This window comes from Hypanus sabinus, chromosome 6, assembly GCF_030144855.1.
Source record: "Hypanus sabinus isolate sHypSab1 chromosome 6, sHypSab1.hap1, whole genome shotgun sequence".
In the NCBI taxonomy this organism is placed as follows: domain Eukaryota; kingdom Metazoa; phylum Chordata; class Chondrichthyes; order Myliobatiformes; family Dasyatidae; genus Hypanus; species Hypanus sabinus.
In genome coordinates this window covers 101,435,788-101,455,060 of record NC_082711.1, presented here as the reverse complement: position 1 = coordinate 101,455,060, position 19,273 = coordinate 101,435,788, and the positions used below count along the sequence as shown (strand labels likewise).

At 40.1% G+C, this 19,273-nt stretch overlaps 1 protein-coding gene across 1 annotated transcript in view; it reads right to left on the bottom strand.

Moving 5' to 3' along the window:
• itgb8 (integrin, beta 8) overlaps positions 1–18,748 on the bottom strand; it is a 99,664-nt gene extending 80,916 nt beyond the window's left edge. Inside the window, exons 1-6 of the mRNA XM_059972674.1 lie at positions 18,097–18,748; positions 17,778–17,863; positions 12,868–13,033; positions 2,855–3,101; positions 2,558–2,723; positions 641–799 (exon numbers count right to left, since the gene is read on the bottom strand). Of these exons, the coding sequence (XP_059828657.1) occupies positions 641–799; positions 2,558–2,723; positions 2,855–3,101; positions 12,868–13,033; positions 17,778–17,863; positions 18,097–18,220 (948 nt within the window). The 5' untranslated portion in view covers positions 18,221–18,748. The remainder of the gene's footprint in view (positions 1–640; positions 800–2,557; positions 2,724–2,854; positions 3,102–12,867; positions 13,034–17,777; positions 17,864–18,096) is intronic.
• Positions 18,749–19,273: the final 525 nt, after the last annotated feature.

Here is a 19,273-nt window from a genome sequence, read left to right as displayed (position 1 = left end):
CTCTTGTATGATAAGATGGACTCCTGACATCACAACCAACCTCACTATGATCCCGCAGCACTCTATTGTTTCCCTGCACTGAATTTTCCCTGCATTGTTATTGTTTTACTCTGTACCACTATGCAAGACAAGCTTTCCACTGTATCTTGGTACATTTGACAATAATCAACCAGCGCAATACACCAATATTCTCTCCGCTCCTGCCTCCCTCTGCGATGTAAAATATTGTTATTTCTAGAATCATTGACCTGAAACACCCTGGTCCCATCTCCACAGATGCTGCTTGACCTGCTGTTCCCAGCATTTTCCATTCAAAAAGGGAAAGAGAAGAGGAAAAGGGTAGAAAGGAATTTAAATTATAAGTTGAAAGTCATGGTGTGAAATCAATTCACTGTCTGATTTCCCCAGGTTAAGGCTTCAAGACAAGTAATTTTTGGAAATTTAAGTAAATGTATTCCCACCAGACAAAAGAATCTGGCCTCAATAACATTTATGATGTTATATTGGCAACAAAGTATGGCCGAAAGGGAGAAGGTGATGAGTAATGAAGAAGAGAATCTTCTATGTATATTAGTGAAATTATACTGCAATATATATTTTCCTAGGAATCGCAAAGAAATTAAGCATTGGGTTACCTTACCATAATAGTCGAATGAGTGTACATATTGTCCTTTAGGTGGCAGTTCCCATCGTTAGGCAGGACAATACCTCCCAATCTGCTGTCAAGTGCCAAGTGAGATAGCTGATCAGTTATTAGCAGCAGCAAACGCTTTGCTTCCTTACGCCATCCTATTTGGCTCTAAACCAAAAGAAAGAAAGTAGTTTTTGCTTTTAAGTACTCAATTATAACCAGTCAGTGAAGTCCCAGGGAGATATGGAATCTGATCCTTTTGGGCAAATGATGATAACAAAGCAACCACAAACAAAATGCTAGAGGGATTCAGCAGGTCAGGCAGCATCTCTGAAAATGAACAAGCAGCCGTCATTTTGAGCTGAGACCCCTCATCAGGACTCGAGCATCTTGTGTGTGCTGCTCTGGATTTCCAGCATCTGCAGAATCTCTTGTGTTTATGATAACAATAGTTGGCAACATTCCATGCTATAAATTATTTTTCTCATCATTTATTCAGTGCTTGGGAATCAAACATTTTTCTGTGCTGACTTAAGCTGAAACATTCCAAGAGTAGAGACAGCATAGTTTAGATATGGAATAAAGCTGAAGACTGCCGCAGGAGTGGGAATTTTCTTTTTGCTATCACTTGAAGATAACAATGATAAAGATTGGTCTAGTGGACAGCAATGATAATCCTCAGGCATTTTCCTTTGTGAAATCCAGCTTTTGAAAATATAGCTACCGCTTGTTCAGGCCTGCAAAAATGTTTTTGGAGAAGTATCTACAAACAATGAAAATTCAAAATAGATGTGAAATAGCTCACTCAATCTGGTGGAAGGAATTCAGCTCGATGGCAGAATATCTGCTCAGTAATTGCATAGCAATTATTACAATAATTAGTCTGGTGGGATAGGGAACTTATATATATAGTAAACTGTTGTGAAACTTAGCTGTATCCTTCACTTTTCCTCATGGGACATTGAAGCCCACAATCTTAAGTCATGAATTTCCTGCTTTTTGACTTTAAAACCCAGATGCTGATTATTCACAACAATAGGTTTCATTCTAACTGCATATTAGTCTTTCAAATTAAAATGTGACCATGTAGAGCATGTTACAAATGCATTGTGCTCAGCTAACCAGATGCTTGCTCACCAGCACACTCTTTACATTCTTGGCTACCTGAGGAAGAAATGACTGATGAGCCACTTAAAAGGCTCACAATATGTGAACTTGCAGGCAAGACCTGATTGGGTATAATAAGACTATTTGTGGTGAACAAACTCAACTCCTAGTGATAAATGAACTGACTAAGACCTTTAACTATTATAATTAAAACACAATAAAATTTACGTCCTAGTTTCTCCAAGTAGACAACATTCACAATACACACACACATAATAAACCCAAGACCAGTCATGCTGCATGTCAGTAAAAATGCTTTTGAAATATAAATATCCTTTACAACTTTTTATAAACATACCCTATTAGTATTGAACAATCATAAGAGTTAAAATGGTTCACAAATACATCAATGGCCATGAAGATGCTGACAGTTTAGATCAGGGGTTCCCAACCCGGGGTCCATGAACCCCCTTTTTAATGGTATTGGCCCATGACAAAGAAAAAGTTGGGTACCACTGGTTTAGATGGGGCAGGACTTCAAAGTCTGGCAAAGTCCTTCTGAGATTCTTGTCAGCCAGCTACATGGAAGTAGCCTCAGTGCTGAAGTGCTGGCCGCCAGTTGGACTGCCGAGGCTGGGAGAGGGGCAGAGAGCCAATAATCTTGAGGGAAGGGTATAGCAACTCTAATATCCCATTAGCTTTTAATAGATTTAGCCTAATTAATTTAAAGGAAACTCAATCCATATACCAACTACCTCGAACCGCTATGCCAAAACAAAGTGTTATAGTTTTTGAGTGGTGCCGTCAAGCAAAACTCACCTCACAAACTGCAACCTGGAGCAATGCATCCAAACCTCCTTCAGGTGTGTCCTCATTTCCAGAAATAGTTTGCTTCTCCACTGCTTCCTTGAATTCAGTTATATTGTCAGTCAGCGACAGCACATGCATAAACCCATGAGCAGGATGACAAGATGTTTCATAAACGCTACATTGAAAGAAAAAAAAATACATTTTGACACCAGATGCAAATGATGTCCTCCAGGAGGTTTTAATGAAACATTTCAAATGTCCCTGAAATGGGACTATTCATTTGATTTTGATCAAGTAAGTACTTACCTGCATGGATTAATAAGCTTGTCTGGATGAATGTTAATATATGGAGATACTGGCTTATCAACAAATGATCCAAACCCAAACTGAAAATCACTGGAATATTTTGCCATTCTTTGTGATACAGAATATCCCATGGAGTGTAGCCTTTCCAGATTGGTCACCATTGATGCCGATGTATCAACTAAATGATAGAGATCTACAGGGTAGTTTCTCAGTTGATGAACATCCACTATTAAACTTGTCTCACCACCTGTTTGGCAAAACGTAGGAAAAGCAGTGTGGTTGTTAAGTGACCACAGATAACACAAAACCAAAAGCAAATACAAAAATCTGAAATTGGATAACATTTCCGGAAAAGCATGAAAACAAAAAATTAAAAAAATTTCAATCAAATATTAAACTTGTAACACTTTAAGATATAGGAGCAGAATTAGGCCATTTGGCCCATCGAGTCTGTTCTGCCATTTCATCATGACTGATCCAATTTCCCTCTCAGCCCCAATCTCCTGCCTTCTCCCCATATCCCTTCATGCCTTGACCAATCAAGAATCAATAAACCTCGGCCTTCAATATACATAAAGACTTGGCCTCCACAGCTGCCTGTGGCTAAGAATTTCCACAGATTCACCACTTTCTGGCTAAAGAAATTCCCCCTGATCTCCATTTTAAAAGGATGCTCTTCTATTCAGAGGCTGTCTCCTTTGGTATTAGACTCTGTCACCATAAGAAACATCCTCTCCACATCCACTCAATTAAGGCCTTCCACAATTTGATAGGTTTCAATGAGGTTGCCCCTCATTCTTCTCAAGTCTAGTGAATATAGGCCTAGAGCCATCGAACTTTTCTCATGTGACAAGCCATTCAATCCTGGTATCATTTTTGTGAACCTCCTTTGATCTCTCTACAGCTTCAGCTCAACCTTTCTACAATAAGGGACCCAAAACCACTCACAATACTCCAAGTGAGGCTTTATAAAGTTTCAACATTACATCCTTGCTTTTATATTCTAGTTCTCTTGAAATGAATGCTAACATTACATTTGCCTTCCTCATCACAGACTCAACCTGCAAATTAACCTTTAAGGAATCCTGCACAAGGACACCCAAGTTCCTTTGCACCTCAATTTTTGTAACTTTCTCTCCATTTAGAAAACAGTCAATGCTTTCATTTCTTCTATCAAACTGCATGACTATATACTTCCCAACTCTGTATTCTATCTGTCATTTCTTTGTCGATTCTCTCTACTTCCTCAAAACAATCCACTCCCTATCTTCATATTGTCTGCAAAGTTTTCAACAAAGCTATCAATTCCATCATCTAAATCATTGACATAAGATGTAAGAAGAAATCAGTCCCAACATAGACCCCTGTGGAACATCACTACTCACTGGCAGCCAGTTAGAAAAGTCTCCTTTTGTTCCCACTCTTTACCTCTTGCCAATCAGTTACTGCTTTATCCATGCTGGATTCTTTCCTACAATATGATGGGCTCATAGCTTGTTAAGCAGCCTCATGTTTGGCACCTTGTCAAAGGTCTTCTGAAAATCCAAGTTCACAACGTCAACTGATTCTCTTTTCTCTGTCCTACTTGTTATTTTTTCAAAGAATTCAAACAGATTTGTCAGGCACATTTTCCCTTGAGGAAACCATGCTATGTCCTACTTCATCATGTGCCTCATCCTTAATAGTCAACTCCAACATCTTACTAACTATTAAATTCAAATTAACTGACCTATAATTTCCTTTCTTTTGGCTCTCTCTCTCTTCTTAAAGACTGGAGTGACATTTACAATTTTCCAGTCTTCTGGAACTATTCCAGAATCCAGTGATTCTTTGAAGATCATCACTAATGTCTCCATGATCTCTTCAGATCTGATCCAGGTGACTTATCAACCTTCAGTTCATCCACCATTTCACTGTACTCCATTACTACCTCTCCAGCATCGTTTTCCAGCTTTCCAATATCCACCCTCATTTTTCTTTTACGTTTTATGTATCTGAAAAAAACTGTTGGTATCCTCTTTAATATTATTGGCTTGATTACTTTCATATTCCATTCTTATTTTCTTAATTACTTTTTTAGTTGCCTTTTGTTGGTTTTTGAAATTCTCTAACTTCCCACTAATTTTTCTCTATTATTTATGTCCTCTCTTTGGCTTTTATGTTGCCTTTGACTTCTCTTGTTAACCACAGTTGTGTCATCTTTCCTTTAGAATACTTCTTCCTCTTTGGGATGCTTTTATCCTGTACTTTCCAAACTGCTTCCGGAAATTCTAGCCACTGTTGCACTGCCATCATCCCTGCCAGTGTTCTTTACCAATCAATCCTGGCCAATTCCTCTCTCTTGCCTCGGTAATTCCCTTTATTCCAATGCAATACTGATACATCTGACTTTACCTCACCTTCTCAAATGTCAGGGTGAATGCTATCAGATTATGATCACTTTCCCCTAAGGGTTCTTTTACCTTAAGTTCACTGATGAATTCTGGTTAATTGCACAACAGCCAACACAGAATAGCTGATTCTCTAGTGGGCTCAACCATGTGCTGCTAAAAGGCCATCTCATAGGCACTCTATAAATTCCCCCTCCTGAAATCCAGCGCCAACTTGATTTTCCCCAATCTAACTGAATATTGAAATCACCCATGCCTATTGTAACATTGCTCTTTCGGCATGCATTTTGTGCCTCCCATTGTTGTAATTTGTAGACCACATCCTTACTACTGTTTGGAAGTCTGTATACAACTCCCATCAGGGTCATTTTACCCTTTAGCTCTATTCATAATCTTTCAACACCTTCCTACCCTACATCACCTCTTTCTAGTGATTTTATTTTATTTTTTACCAACAGAGTAATGCCACCCCTCTGCCTTCCTGCCTATCCTTTTGATACAATGTGTATCCTTGGACAGTATATTGAGAACCTTTCAAAATTGAATACAAATTTTCCTATTTTCATTCAGCACTGCCACGGATATACGAATCAAAGAAACATACAACTATTTTGAATAGAAAATATTAATAAAAGCAAATTTCAGAGAATATAATTCCTACTAAATTAGCTTTTTATACATTGAATCAATGCTTTTTAGAGAAGTTACAGAAGGTGTTCCTTCATGAAGTTGTACTTTTGAGAATTTCACTCTCTATCTCTGTTTAGCTTCTGTCTATTTATTCCCTTCTGCATCTTGAGAAATTCTCTGTTTTCTTTCTTTCCTCCCTTTGAGATGGAAATTGTTGAATAATGCAGTAGAGGATTAAATGGGAATGAGACTCAGCAAGGAGATGCCATACGATCAGTCTCTTCCTCTGTCCTGTAATGATTCTCTGATTGATATGGCTGCTCATCAGTGATGTTTAGGATTTTTGCCTATGCTAGCAACTGTTTTGAAACTCCATCCTATCTCACCATAGCTGTGATCCCTTCTTTTTTTCTCACTTAAACCACAGGAGGCAATTCTGCTACTTAAAAAAAAATATCTCTCCATAAGGTTCTCATGGTTGTTTTGACTTCTTGAAGTTGCTATTTTATAGACGCTATTAACGCTTGTGCCTTCTGCTCGCCACAGTAATTGAAAGCATTTCAGTCTGGTGATTGAATCTTGTCCCATTGGAAGTTAAGTACAAGGGAACAAACTGCTGTCAGTCAGTAAAAGACAGCTGAAATCTTAGCATATTGCACAATGAAACTGTCCACGTAACAGAACTGGTGCTATTATGCTTGAAATTAACATGTTCTATATATCAAATGTCAATTAACATTGATAGTTTCCGAGTCATAAACTTGCTTTATTCTCTGCATTTTCGCAATTGCAATTATCTGCATATAAATCTCCGGAAAGTCACAGAAGAAAAAAATATATATTTCAGCCAGCATTCAGCTGTTGCAGATGTGCAGTGAGGAGGCAACACTTTGAAATAAGTGAGTCCTGCCAATTTGTTTCTGCAGCTTATCAGAAGTTAACTTCCATCTTCAAATGGAAGAAGAATGTGCAGCTGCTGTAGTGTAAAGAAAACACTAGCTCTGGTTATAAAAGGGCATGAAGCATTACACTTCTGAATATCTTAATTAATTAGTTAATACAAGTTTCTCTTCTTCAACATAAAACAGCTGGCAAAATAATGAACTAATTATAATCTTACTTCTATGGCACAGAAGTTGTGTAAAACATGCTCAAGTATTTTCCATTGCTGTTTTTAAAATATAGATCATTGGCACCATCCATTGGTGTCTAGAGCTCTGTGACATTTGTAGAGTTTATGTTATAAGGTATGCATTGGCCATAATTCAGAAAAGGAAATAAAGTGCAAATGCTTAGGAGTTTGTTTAACACTTGTGAAAAGAACAGCCAAGTTATCTATTTCAGATTGCCAACAATTCCAGTTTTAGGTTCCAATGGATTGCAATGTTGACTTCTGAGTATCAAATAATCCTATGGCAGCATGGTACAAAAGATCTTTTCATGAGTATTCTTTCTAAAGTTAGCTCCCAAGTTTATTTTTCTAAAACTTGCAAATTATTTGTTTTCCAATAGATGGTATAATTTTTGTTAAGCACCAAACAATAGTATCAATTGGATACAATAGAGACATTGTAAACTTTGCAATATTAGAGTTTTCATACTTGCTAGGGAATGAATTATATCTCATCTGGTTTTTTTTATACATTAAAATTCATTACTAAATAAAATACTCATTTTGTTATCTCCTGTTGGAAGCACTTTCCGATTTAGCACATTTACAGTCAGCAAATGACCTCAGCCACCAATTGCAAATCTGAATACAAATTGTAGATTTAATTTAAAATGCAACTCTGAACAAAAGGTTCCTGCAAACCTTGAATCACAGACTAGACCAGGCATGGGCAAACTACGGCCCGGGGGCCATATGCGGCCCGTCAAGCTTTTTAATCCGGCCTGCAGAACTTGATGAAATTATATTAATAAACCTTGTTAACGTTTTTTCCCCGCAATTCTGGCGTTTTCCCAATAGATGATGCACTCTATATACATTGAGGTGCAGCGTATTACTCCACATTTGCGCTTTACTCTTTGTTCGGCTCGACCTATTTGTGTGAACAGGCGTTCAGCGTCATGAACGTCAACAAAGCCAGCCACAGATCCAAGTTAACTGATCAACACCTCAGATCCATCCTGAGAATCGCCACAACAATACTAAATCCAGACTTTGATGCGCTGGCTAAAACGGGAGACCAACAACACTGTTCCCACTGAAATTAAAAACAAGTGTCTTTGTTGTGTTATGTAAAAAATGCATTTGAAAATATTTTTTTCAATAAGCCTTACATGTTACATGTCATTTCTGTTAAGTAATGGACATGAGTAGTGCGCAGGTGCACGTACGTTCTCAAAATAAAAAATGCGCTCCAGATCAAATAACGCGCTCCGCATACTGGCGCGCTGTCACTGTTCTGTCCTTGTGCTGGTCGATGTTGAGTTTTGGCACAGGGAACAATTGAATAAGTAGACCATCTCCTACCGTTTTTGAAATAAAGACAGTCAGGAGGAGAGTGATGATGATAATATCTTGAAGGATAACAGAATTTTCAGTGCTTTAAAATAATAACTGTTACTATTAAAAAAAGCTGTATTTTATTCATTTAATTTTCAGTGTTTTAAAAGTCATTTCAATAAATAGCTAAATACCATGGGACTTCAAAGACAGATATTTTGTTGTAATGCATTTGTTCATTTTCAATTGAAATTAAAGCACATGTTTTCTACATATCCCATGATATTTTATTTTCTCTTATGAGGTGTATTACCAAAACACTCCGTCCATCTGCTCCTGGTCTGGCCTCCCTGTCAAATTTTAGAACCGTTTGCCCACCCCGGACTAGACCATGCTGATTGAAATTGACTTAGATGCTTGAGTTGTGGGTGCGAATTGGGAGGTGTGAAGTTTGTGTGTACTTTCAAAGAAACATTGTGGATAAACTGTGAATATGGAATTGTCCTTTGATGTTTAGCATGTAAAATTCCTTTCCACTAAAAGCATTTCCAGATGATACCTAGCATATCTTGTTGTGTTGAATAAAGAAGGTGCTAAATATTTGCCAGTTCTTTTCTCTGATGACTTCATCACAGCTTTAGAATAGTAATTTAAACATAGAATAAACTTGGTATGATTGTCAACATGCCTCTGAATCATTACTTTAACAAAAGAAAGGTTACATTTTGCCCAACACGAGTGAAAATCTGCTGTTATTGATGAGTAACAGCAGAAGTTTAATGATATAAATTTAAAATTTAATCATTATAAATATGGAAATAACACAGCTTCGGAGACCGAGACTATTTATAGAGATGTACTACCAAATGTAACTCCATGAAGTCTCCAAATCTATTCATAAAATAAGCAAACTAATGTTAATGTCCTCTCCCAAACCAACAAATCGGTTATCAAAGACTTAATGACAACTGACTGCTTTGGACATACGTAAATACACAACTGCAAATTTTAATCACAGCAGGACAAGAGAGAAAATGTTTCAAGGATGTTCTCAAAACCTCCTCAATACATGTTTCATGTTCTAAAATGCTGAAAACAGTCAGCAACTTGGACAGTATTTGTTGAAAATTTAAGCATTTACCCAGATCAGACCCAGGACTCTTTTTTTCAGAATTGCATTGTAGAAGCTCTTTTTGAGCATGGTATTGGGGGCAGAGTACTGACATGGATTGAAAATTGGCTGGCTGACAGGAAACAAAGAGCAGTGATTAATGGGTCCCTTTCGGAATGGCAGGCTGTGACCAGTGGGGTACCGTAAGGTTCTGTGCTGGGACCGCAGCTGTTTACAATATACATTGATGATTTAGATGAAGGGATTAAAAGTAACATTAGCAAATTTGCCGATGACACAAAGCTGGGTGGCAGTGTGAAATATCAAGAGGATGTTATCAGAATGCAGGGTGACTTGGACAGGGTGGGTGAGTGGGCAAATGTATGGCAGATGCAGTTTAATGTGGATAAATGTGAGGTTATCCACTTTGATGGCAAGAACAGGGAGGCAGATTACTATCTAAATGGAGTCAAGTTAGGAAAAGGGGAAGTACAATGAGATCTAGGTGTTCTTGTACATCAGTCAATGAAAGCAAGCATGCAGGTACAGCAGGCAGTGAAGAAAGCTAATGGCATGCTGGCCTTTATAACAACAGGAATTGAGTACAGGAGTAAAGAGGTCCTTCTGCAGCTGTACAGGGCCCTGGTGAGACCCCACCTGGAGTATTGTGTGCAGTTTTGGTCTCCAAATTTGAGGAGGGACATTCTTGCTATTGAGGGAGTGCAGCGTAGGTTCACAAGGTTAATTCCCGGAATGGCCGGACTGTCATATGTTGAAAGATTGGAGCGACTGCGCTTGTATACACTGGAATTTAGAAGGATGAGAGGGGATCTGATTGAAAGATTATTAAGATTATTAAGGGATTGGACATTCTGGAGGCAGAAGCATGTTCCCGCTGACGGGTGAGTCCAGAACTAGAGGCCACAGTTTAAGAATAAGGGGTAGGCCATTTAGAACAGAGATGTGGAAAAACATTTTCACCCAGAGTGGTGGATATGTGGAATGCTCTGCCCCAGAAGGCAGTGGAGGCCAAGTCTCTGGATGCATTCAAGAGAGAGTTAGATAGAGCTCTTATAGATAGCGGGGTCAAGGGATATGGGGAGAGGGCAGGAACAGGGTACTGATTGTGTGTATGATCAGCCATGATCACAGTGAATGGCAGTGCTGGCTAGAAGGGCTGAACGGCCTACTCCTGCACCTACTGTCTATTGTCTATTGGTAGTACATGCTTTCAGGCTTTTGTACCTTAGGTCCAATGAGAAAGGGGAGAAAAAATGCCCAGGATGGGTGGGGTCTTTGATTATGTTGGCTGCTTCATTGAGGCTTGAAGAAGTATCAACAGAGTCCAGGGAAGGGAGGCCAGTTTCTCTGATGTGTTGAGCTGTGCCCACAATACTTCACAGTTTGTTTGCAGTCTCAGGCAAAGCAATTGCCTAACCAAGTTGTGATGCATCCAGGTAGGGGGCTTTCCATGGTGCATCAAAATTCCTTTATCCTTCGGAGGAAATAACAGTGTTGGTGAGCTTTCTTGGTAATTGTGTCTATGAGGTTAAACCAGGGTAAGCTATTGGTGATTTTCACCTCTAGGAACCTGAAGCTCTCAACTTCAGCATCACTGATCTAGACATGCACCATGACTTCCTGAAGTCAATGACCAGCTCTTTTGTTTTATTGACATTGGGGGAAATGTTCTTATGATACAATGTGACAAGCTCTCTAACTACCTCCTGAATTCCAAATCACAATTTTTCTTTGAGATACAGAGCACTACACCCGCAAACTCGTGGATGTAGCTAGAGCAGAATCTGCCCTTGTAATTGTGAGCGTATGGGGAGTAGAGTTGGGGGCTGAGCATGCAACCTTGCGGCATGCCAGTGTGTTGATCAGGAAGCTGAGGATCCGTTTGCAGATGGAGGTGCTGGCTCCAAAGTCTTTCCTTTTGGTGATGAGTGTGCTTCAAATTTTAGTCTTGAAGGTTGAACTGTAATTACTCAGCAATAGTCTGATATGCATGTCTTTACTGTCAAGATGCTCCAGAGAGGAGTGTAGGGCCAGGGAACTGGTTAGAACAATGGGAGTGTCTGTGATAGGACAAGTTGAAATGGCTTAATGGGGACACTGATCAGCAGATTAAGCTTCTTTATCCCTGTAATCTGTTGTAAATGGTGAGACAGCGTGAGCTACCTAGTAGGACAGACTACAGAGATATGAACTGAGTCAACATGATGACTGACAGAAATAGCCACGTCACCTGAATTGCATCTCACTGTAACTGCAGACAGGAAGGTCAGAATTGGACAGGGCTGGTGAATTAAACTGACAGACAAACAGAATCTTGCGATCAGTCCTGCAAGCAGAATACATCACCCCTAGCTCAAAACGAGCACCTATATCCTGTCCATCATAAATGATAACTACTTAGCCACTTAGAATGAGGTGAGTATCAACCAAAATAATAGTTATTTACTGCCCTGTTCCTTCCTCTGAGAACAGCCAGTTCATTTTCTCAAAGACTGTCAGCAGTGCAGCAGCTATGGTTCCTGTCTGCTTGCAATATGTTACTGCGTGAGAAGTACAAGTGTAGGATCCTAGTAGTTGAGGAATAGGCTGTGCCCACCTATACCCATTAGTAGTAGCAAATGAGTGATGTTAAAAGGAATGCATGGGACTCAAACAAAAGAGTAAGTTTTAAGGTAGTTACGTTTTTGACCAACAATGATTCCCCAGACTTCACAGCAATCTTCTTCCTGCTGTCTCCTCTTCACTGACAACAAGGAGAAAGGCTGTGAGTAGCTCCATACTCAAGCAGCTTTTGCACAGTACAGAGATCCAGGGGGTCTTCACCGTAATTTCAAAACTCCACCCACAGCATACTGGATTTATAAACTGAAACCCAGACCTCTTGATGGTTAAAGATACTCTGGAGGGAAGCCAGTTGAAGCCATCTTTAAATTTGTGAAAAGTTTGAGAATAGTTTATGAAAACCAGTCTGCTCAAGAGAAATATATTTGAAGCAACATAAAACGAGATTCTTTTGTTATTCAAAAATATTTTTTTTGTTTCTGAGCATGTTACTGTGGGTCTTTTTTTTACTGTTATTTATAGTCAAATAACTGTTCCACCAAAAAAGACAAGATATATTTTTTTAAAGTACAAGAAAAGACTATTGTTCAACAGGAACGTCATCTACAATTCAAACAGTAGCATTGGAAGTACCCATCATTGATAACAATTGCCATCACTTGCAGAGTATTATTTTAAAACATTAAAGTCATGAACAGCTATTCACATAGACCATAAATGTAATGAGTTTAATTTCACCACTTAAAGTTAAAGTCAAACAAAACTTAAAATTATCACTGTGATATTAAGCAATGCAAAAACATGTTCAAACACCACCAGCATTTTAAGACAAAGATAATCTGGTTCAAACCTGGTTGTAGTTGTAAAGAGACTTTTCCAGGGACCAGCTGAGAATATTTTTGTTCTTCCACTACTTTTTTGACATCATGAGATTCAATGTAATCGGAATCACAGCCTTTTTGAATCAGGTCGGTGATCAAGTCACACCTTCTTTGCAGTGTTCCCTCTGAAAATTCCTAACAAATTCAAAATTCAAGATTGCTTGATGTCACTTCCAGTATCCAAGCATAAAGGAGAAGAAAATCAGTTACTCCAGATCCCATGCAGCACAAACAAATAGGATAAAGTACATGTAATAGAGAACACAATAAATTCAAATACATAAGTCAGCATATATACATAGATAGATTGTATGTCCATAAAGTGATGCTAGGCACAGGAGTGTCTGTACATAAGGTGACTGACAGGAAATGATAAAGTACTGCTGGTGAGAGATGGGGGATGTGGAGATGTTGATCAACCTTAGGGAAACTAACTGCTTCTGAGGCTAGTGGCTCTGATGTGGATGCTTCATAGCCTCCTCCCTGTTGGGAGTAGGACAAACAGTCCTTGAGCAGGGTGGGTGGGATCCTTCATGATGTAACTGGCCCTTTTCCGGCACCCTTCTGTGTATATGTCCTTGATGGCTGGTAGACTGGAGTTGGTGATGTACCGGGCAGTTTTGGCTGCCTCTTGTAGAGCCCTCCTTCTGCCACAGTGTAGTTTGTGTATGATATAATGACTCAGCATGCTCGGATGCTCCCCACCGCCCATCTGAGGAATGACGTGAGTATAGATGTGCATAGACTCCTCAGAAGGCAGAGGCATTGGTGAGCTTTCCTGATTGTTTAGGATGTGTCCTGGGACCAAGAGAGTTTGTGCAAGATGTGCACTCCCAGGAGTTTAGAACTGCTCACAGTTTCCACTGCCGTGCTGCCAAAGAGGGGTACAAGTTCTCACTGGTACAGTCATAGAGCTAAACAGCATTGAAGTGTATTCTTCAGTCGAGCTCATCCATGTTGATCAAAGTAGCAACCTGAGTTAGTCTCATTTCCCTGCACGTGGCCCATATCCCAAATAACCTTCCCTGTCCATGAACCTGTCGAAATGTCTTGAAAAAACATTACATTGTACTATTGTACTCATCGCCACCATTTCTTCTGGCAGCCTGTTCCACATAGGTCCCTTTTAGATCTCTCCCCTTTCACCTTTAATGTCCCCTAGTTTTAACCCTACTGCCCCCTCCCCATCCACCTTATCTATGACCCTTGTGATTTCATAAATCTGTATTATATCAGTGCTGAGTCTCCTTTGCTCTGGGGAAAACACCTCCAGCCTATCCAATCTCTCCCTATCACTCAAGCCCTCCAGTCCAAGCAACATCCCCGTGAATCTTTTCTGCAACCACTCTCCAGCTTAATCACATCCGTCGTAGTTAGCAGTGAGCAGCAGACCCTATGGTTGCAAGCTGTCAGGCAGATACCCAACAGAATGAACACATCCATTAAGATTCAAAATTTAGCTAAGCACCAAAAACATGATACCAAGGTTATAAATGGTTAGGTTAAGACCTTAAGATCAAGGTGTAGGAGCAAATTAGGCTCTTTGGCCTATCGAGTCTGCTCCACCATTCCATCATGCCTGATATATTATCTCCCTGAATCCCATTCTCCTGTGTTCTCCCCATAACCTTAGAAGCCCTGACTAATCAAGAACCTATCAACCTCCGGTTTCAATATACGCAATGATTTGCCCATCACAGCTCTCCATTTTAATGAATTCCACAGATTCAACACCCTCTGGTTAAAGAAATTCCTCCCCATCTCTGTTCTACATGGACATCTCTATTCTGAGGCTGTGCCCCCGGTCCTAGACTCCTCCACAAGAGGAAACGACCTCTCCACATCCACTCTATCTGGGCCTTTCAATGTTCAATAGATTTCAATGAGATTCCCCCAATCCCCCCTCCCATCCTTCTAAACTTCAGTGACAACAGGCCCAGAACAATTAAACTCTCCTCATACATTAACCATTCCATTCCTGGAATCAACCTTGTGAAGCTTCTCTGGACCCTGAACAATGCCAGCATATATTTGCTTATAGAAGGGGCCCAAAACTGCTCACAATACTCCAAATGTGGTCTGACCAATGCCTTATATGTCCTTAGCATTACACCCTTGCTCTTAAATTCTAGTCCTCTCAAAATGAATGCTAACATTGCATTTGCCTTCCTTACTATCAACTAGCCTGCAAGATAACCTTTAGGGAATCCTGCACGATGACTCTAAAGTCCTTTGATACATCAAATTTTTGAATTTTTTCTCCATTTAGAAAACAGTCTACACTTTTATTTCTTCTGCCAAAGTGCATGATGATACACGTCCAAACACTGTATTCCTTCTGCCACTTCTTTGCCCATTCTCCTCATCTGCAGCATCACTCCTTACTCAGCAATACATGCCCCTCCACCTATCCATGTATCATCCACAAACTGGAGCATAACGTCATCAATTCCATCATCCAATGTGAAATAGTGGACATATAAAATGAATAGAAACAATCTAAACACCAGACACAACAGAAGACTACCAGTCACCAACCAGCCAACCAGAAAAAGCCCTCTTTATTCCCAGCAGCTTGTCAAAGGCCTTCATAAAATCCAAGTAAAAACATCCCCTGACCCTCCTTTTGTCTATCCTACCTGTTATTTCCTCAAAGAATTCAAACAGATTTGTTGGGCAAGATTTCCCTTAAGTAAACCATGCCAATCTTGGCCCATTTTATCATGTGTCTGCAAGTTCCCTGAAGCCTCATCTTAATAAAGGATTCCAGCATCTTTCCAACCACTGAAGTCAGGCTTGTAATGTGAGAGTTAAGGATGGTGGTGGACCCAAGTGTGGAGTAAGGTCTAGAACTGACTCAGACTGAGGCTCAAGCTGAACAAGGCAACACAAACAACATCCAAAGGCAAAATCATAAAAAGTAGAAGAAATGGAACTGAAATGATTGCATGCTCAGTGCAAGGCCTTTCCGCCCAGACTTTCCATGAACAAATATGGCAGGCAATAATTGGCAGTCTTGAGTCTTAAAGGAACAGAGGCATCTAACCATATTTGGGGGAATTGGAGCGACAAAACTTCAATGCCTGTCACTGTTCAGTTGGTATCATGTCTAGGCTAACTGGTGTATAATTTTCTTTCTTCTGCCTCCCTCCCATCTTAAAGTGTGGAGTGACATTTTCAATTTTCCAGTCCCCCAGAACCATTTCAGAATCTATGATTCTTGACAGATCATTATTAATGCATCCACAATCTCTTCAGCTACCTCCTTCAGTACTCTGTAGTGTAAGTCCGTCTGCTTAGGTGATTTATCTACCTTCAGACCTTTCAGTTTCCCAAGCACCTTCTCCTTAGTAAAAACAACTACACTCACTTCTGCCCCCAGATACAATTTCTGGCATACTGTTAGTGTCTTTCACAGCAGTATGATGCAAAATACTTATTACGTTTGTCCACTATTTCTTTGACCCCCACCCCCATTACTACCTCTCCAGAGTCATTTTCTAATGGTCCAATATCCACTCTTTTTTCTTTTACTCTTTATATATCTATAAAAAGACTTTTGTTACCCTCTTTTATATCATTAGCTAGTTTATCTTCATATTTCTTCTTTTCTCTCCTTACGACATTTTTAGTTGCCTTTAAATACCTTTATCGGTATTTAAAAGCTCCCCAATCCTTCCCATTATTTTTCGCTATATTATATGCACTCTCTTTTGCTTTTAAACCATCTTTGACTTCCCTTGTCATCCATGGTTGCCTCATCCTCCCTTTAGAATAATTCCTAGCTTTGGGATGCATCTATCCTGCACCTGCCAAGTTGCTCACAGAAACTCTACCCATTGCTGTTATGCCATCATCCCTGCTAGTGTCCACTTCCAATCAACATTGCCCAGCTCCTCTCTCATGCCTCTGGAACTCTCTTTACTCCACTGTAATACTGATACATCTGACTTTGCCTTCTCATGCTCGAAGTGCAGGGTAAATTCTATCATATTTTGAAAACAGTCTTCTCAGGATAGCTTTACCTTAAGCTCCATAATCAACTCTGATTCATTACACAACACTCAATCCAGAACTGCCTTTCTCCTAATGAGTTCAATCACAAGCTGCTCTAAAAAAAAAAGCCATCTCTTGGGTATTCTTCTAATTCCCCCTCTTGGGATCTAGCACCAGCATGATTTTCCCAATCGACCTGCATATTGAAATCCTCCATGACTCCTACAACTTTGCCTTTGTTACCCAGCCAGCAACCAGTCAGAAGTGAGAGCTACAGAGTAAGTTCATGGGAACAGCACAATTGCGATTCATCCTTTGTTGCTAGTGCCAAACAAGCAACAGAGTCACATTGTCCATTGCCACCAGATATGCCTCAGTGGAATATGATACCGCTACTACCTCCTTGTTTCCTTAGTGTCAGAAAATAAAAATTAGCTTAATACCTTTTGTTTCTGTCTTTCTGAAATCCAATCAGAAATGTACTATACTGAATAGTGAAATCAGACAAGCAGCAAAATAAATCAGAACCAGTGGAAGGAACAGCATTAGTAAGACAGCGATGACCTGGGTGGTGTTCACATCCATGGGAAACTCCATAGTGCAGTCAATATGAAGTACCTTTTCAGAACTCCAGGTTTCAACTGCTTCACCTAACTGCACTAACAAGGAATATTCGATTGTTTAATATCTTAAATCCTCCAAATAATAATAAACTGAATGTCAACTTTTCCTAGCCATGTAACTTCCAGCATCTGCAGAATCTCTTGTGTTAATGTCGTTTTGGGTCCTTTGTTTTATCACTCTCGGTCTGGGTTCCTGCTACTCGGGAACTCAAAAAGCCAGCAATTTTTCATCAAGAACAACAGATCACTGATCAAAGTACCTTTTGAAAGCACCATCCACATTCAGGACCAAGGAGCAGGCATTCGGAACAACGGTTCGTTTTTTCGGCAGTGCATTTGTTCTTAACTACAATATTGAAAACAAAGGAAAGAATTAAAACCTCATAGCTCATTTATTTTATGTTGTTCTTTCTCCGTAAGGTCTAATTATAAAGCACAATGTATCAATCATAGTTGTTTTGATGAACAAAAAAAAAGATTTAATGAAATATTCTCCCTTTCAAATTGCGGCACGGTTATTTACTATATAGTGGGGAGGGGTGGAGAAACTATCACGTATAATATCGTTTGCAAACTCACCACCTGTCCTGCTTGCTGTAACCGCGATAGCCAAAATGTGAACAACGCTTAAGACCGCCTTTGCTGGAAAGTGCCTGGCTTTTGGAAAGGAACCGGCTGCGATGACAAATATGCGCAGCTCCATAGCGTGGGGAAGCGATCGGACAAAGCGTACGAGACGAGTGCCGGAGCTACGAAGAGAATCGCACCAGCCCCAGAGCGAAGCATCCCCAGAACACCGGGCACTCGCTGACGGACCTCGCTCTTCCCTCCGCGACACACATTCACTCTATTGTGCACAAGCCTGGAAGTCCCTCGAATCACCCACTCATTCAGCGAGAAGCCTATCGCAAGGCGAGGGAAGTCCAAAGGAGAATAAACTACTCCCCCAGCAGTTTATACAACATTTAAAGACGTCCCTAAAGGCTTTTTTAGAGGGGGGGACAAAAAAATCAGTTCTTTGTTCCAAAGACGATTCAGTAAGCTTAACACATAAAGTCGTAACAACGCGGCAGTGTATAAAATGGACAGAGGGAGCTTCTCCGATTAGCTTCAGAAACTATGCAGTCAAAATCCTTGTTGCTCCGGCAATATGGGCGGAGACTGCGGAAACTGTGCCCCCCATCGGCGCATTTTAAAGGTGGAAAGGACATCTTTCCCTCCTAACTCGAAGATTCACTTCGATCACAGCGTTCCACCGTAATTGTTTTTTTAAAAAACAAACGTCACGTCATCTCGGATAAATTCCCGTCAAACACAATGAGGCTATCATTCTCTTAACTCGCCGATTATCGTGAATAAAAACAAAACTGTTGGAAACACCCGGAATATGGTGCAGTGCCTGGAGAGAGAAAATGAGAGGAACCCTTCCAGATCATGAAAGTTCTTTACAACAGGTTTGACGGCTCCTGCAGGGACAGAAGTGTGATGGAGATGGAACCTTTCTTTGTTATTCATCATCTCATTTTGTGTTTGCTCTCTCTCCAATCACTGAGACTTACAGGGCAATTAGAGACAGTTTCTAATTTCTTCGTCCCAAATAGCTCATCCTTACCACGGGCATAGCCCCCCGGAGACACACCTGTACCCCATCAGGATCACCTGAAAGATGCCGCCATTCTCTCCTCTGCTCCCGTGCACTTCCCAATCCCTATCCCATGCTCAACACGCCCATTCACCTGAGATGTTTAATAATCAT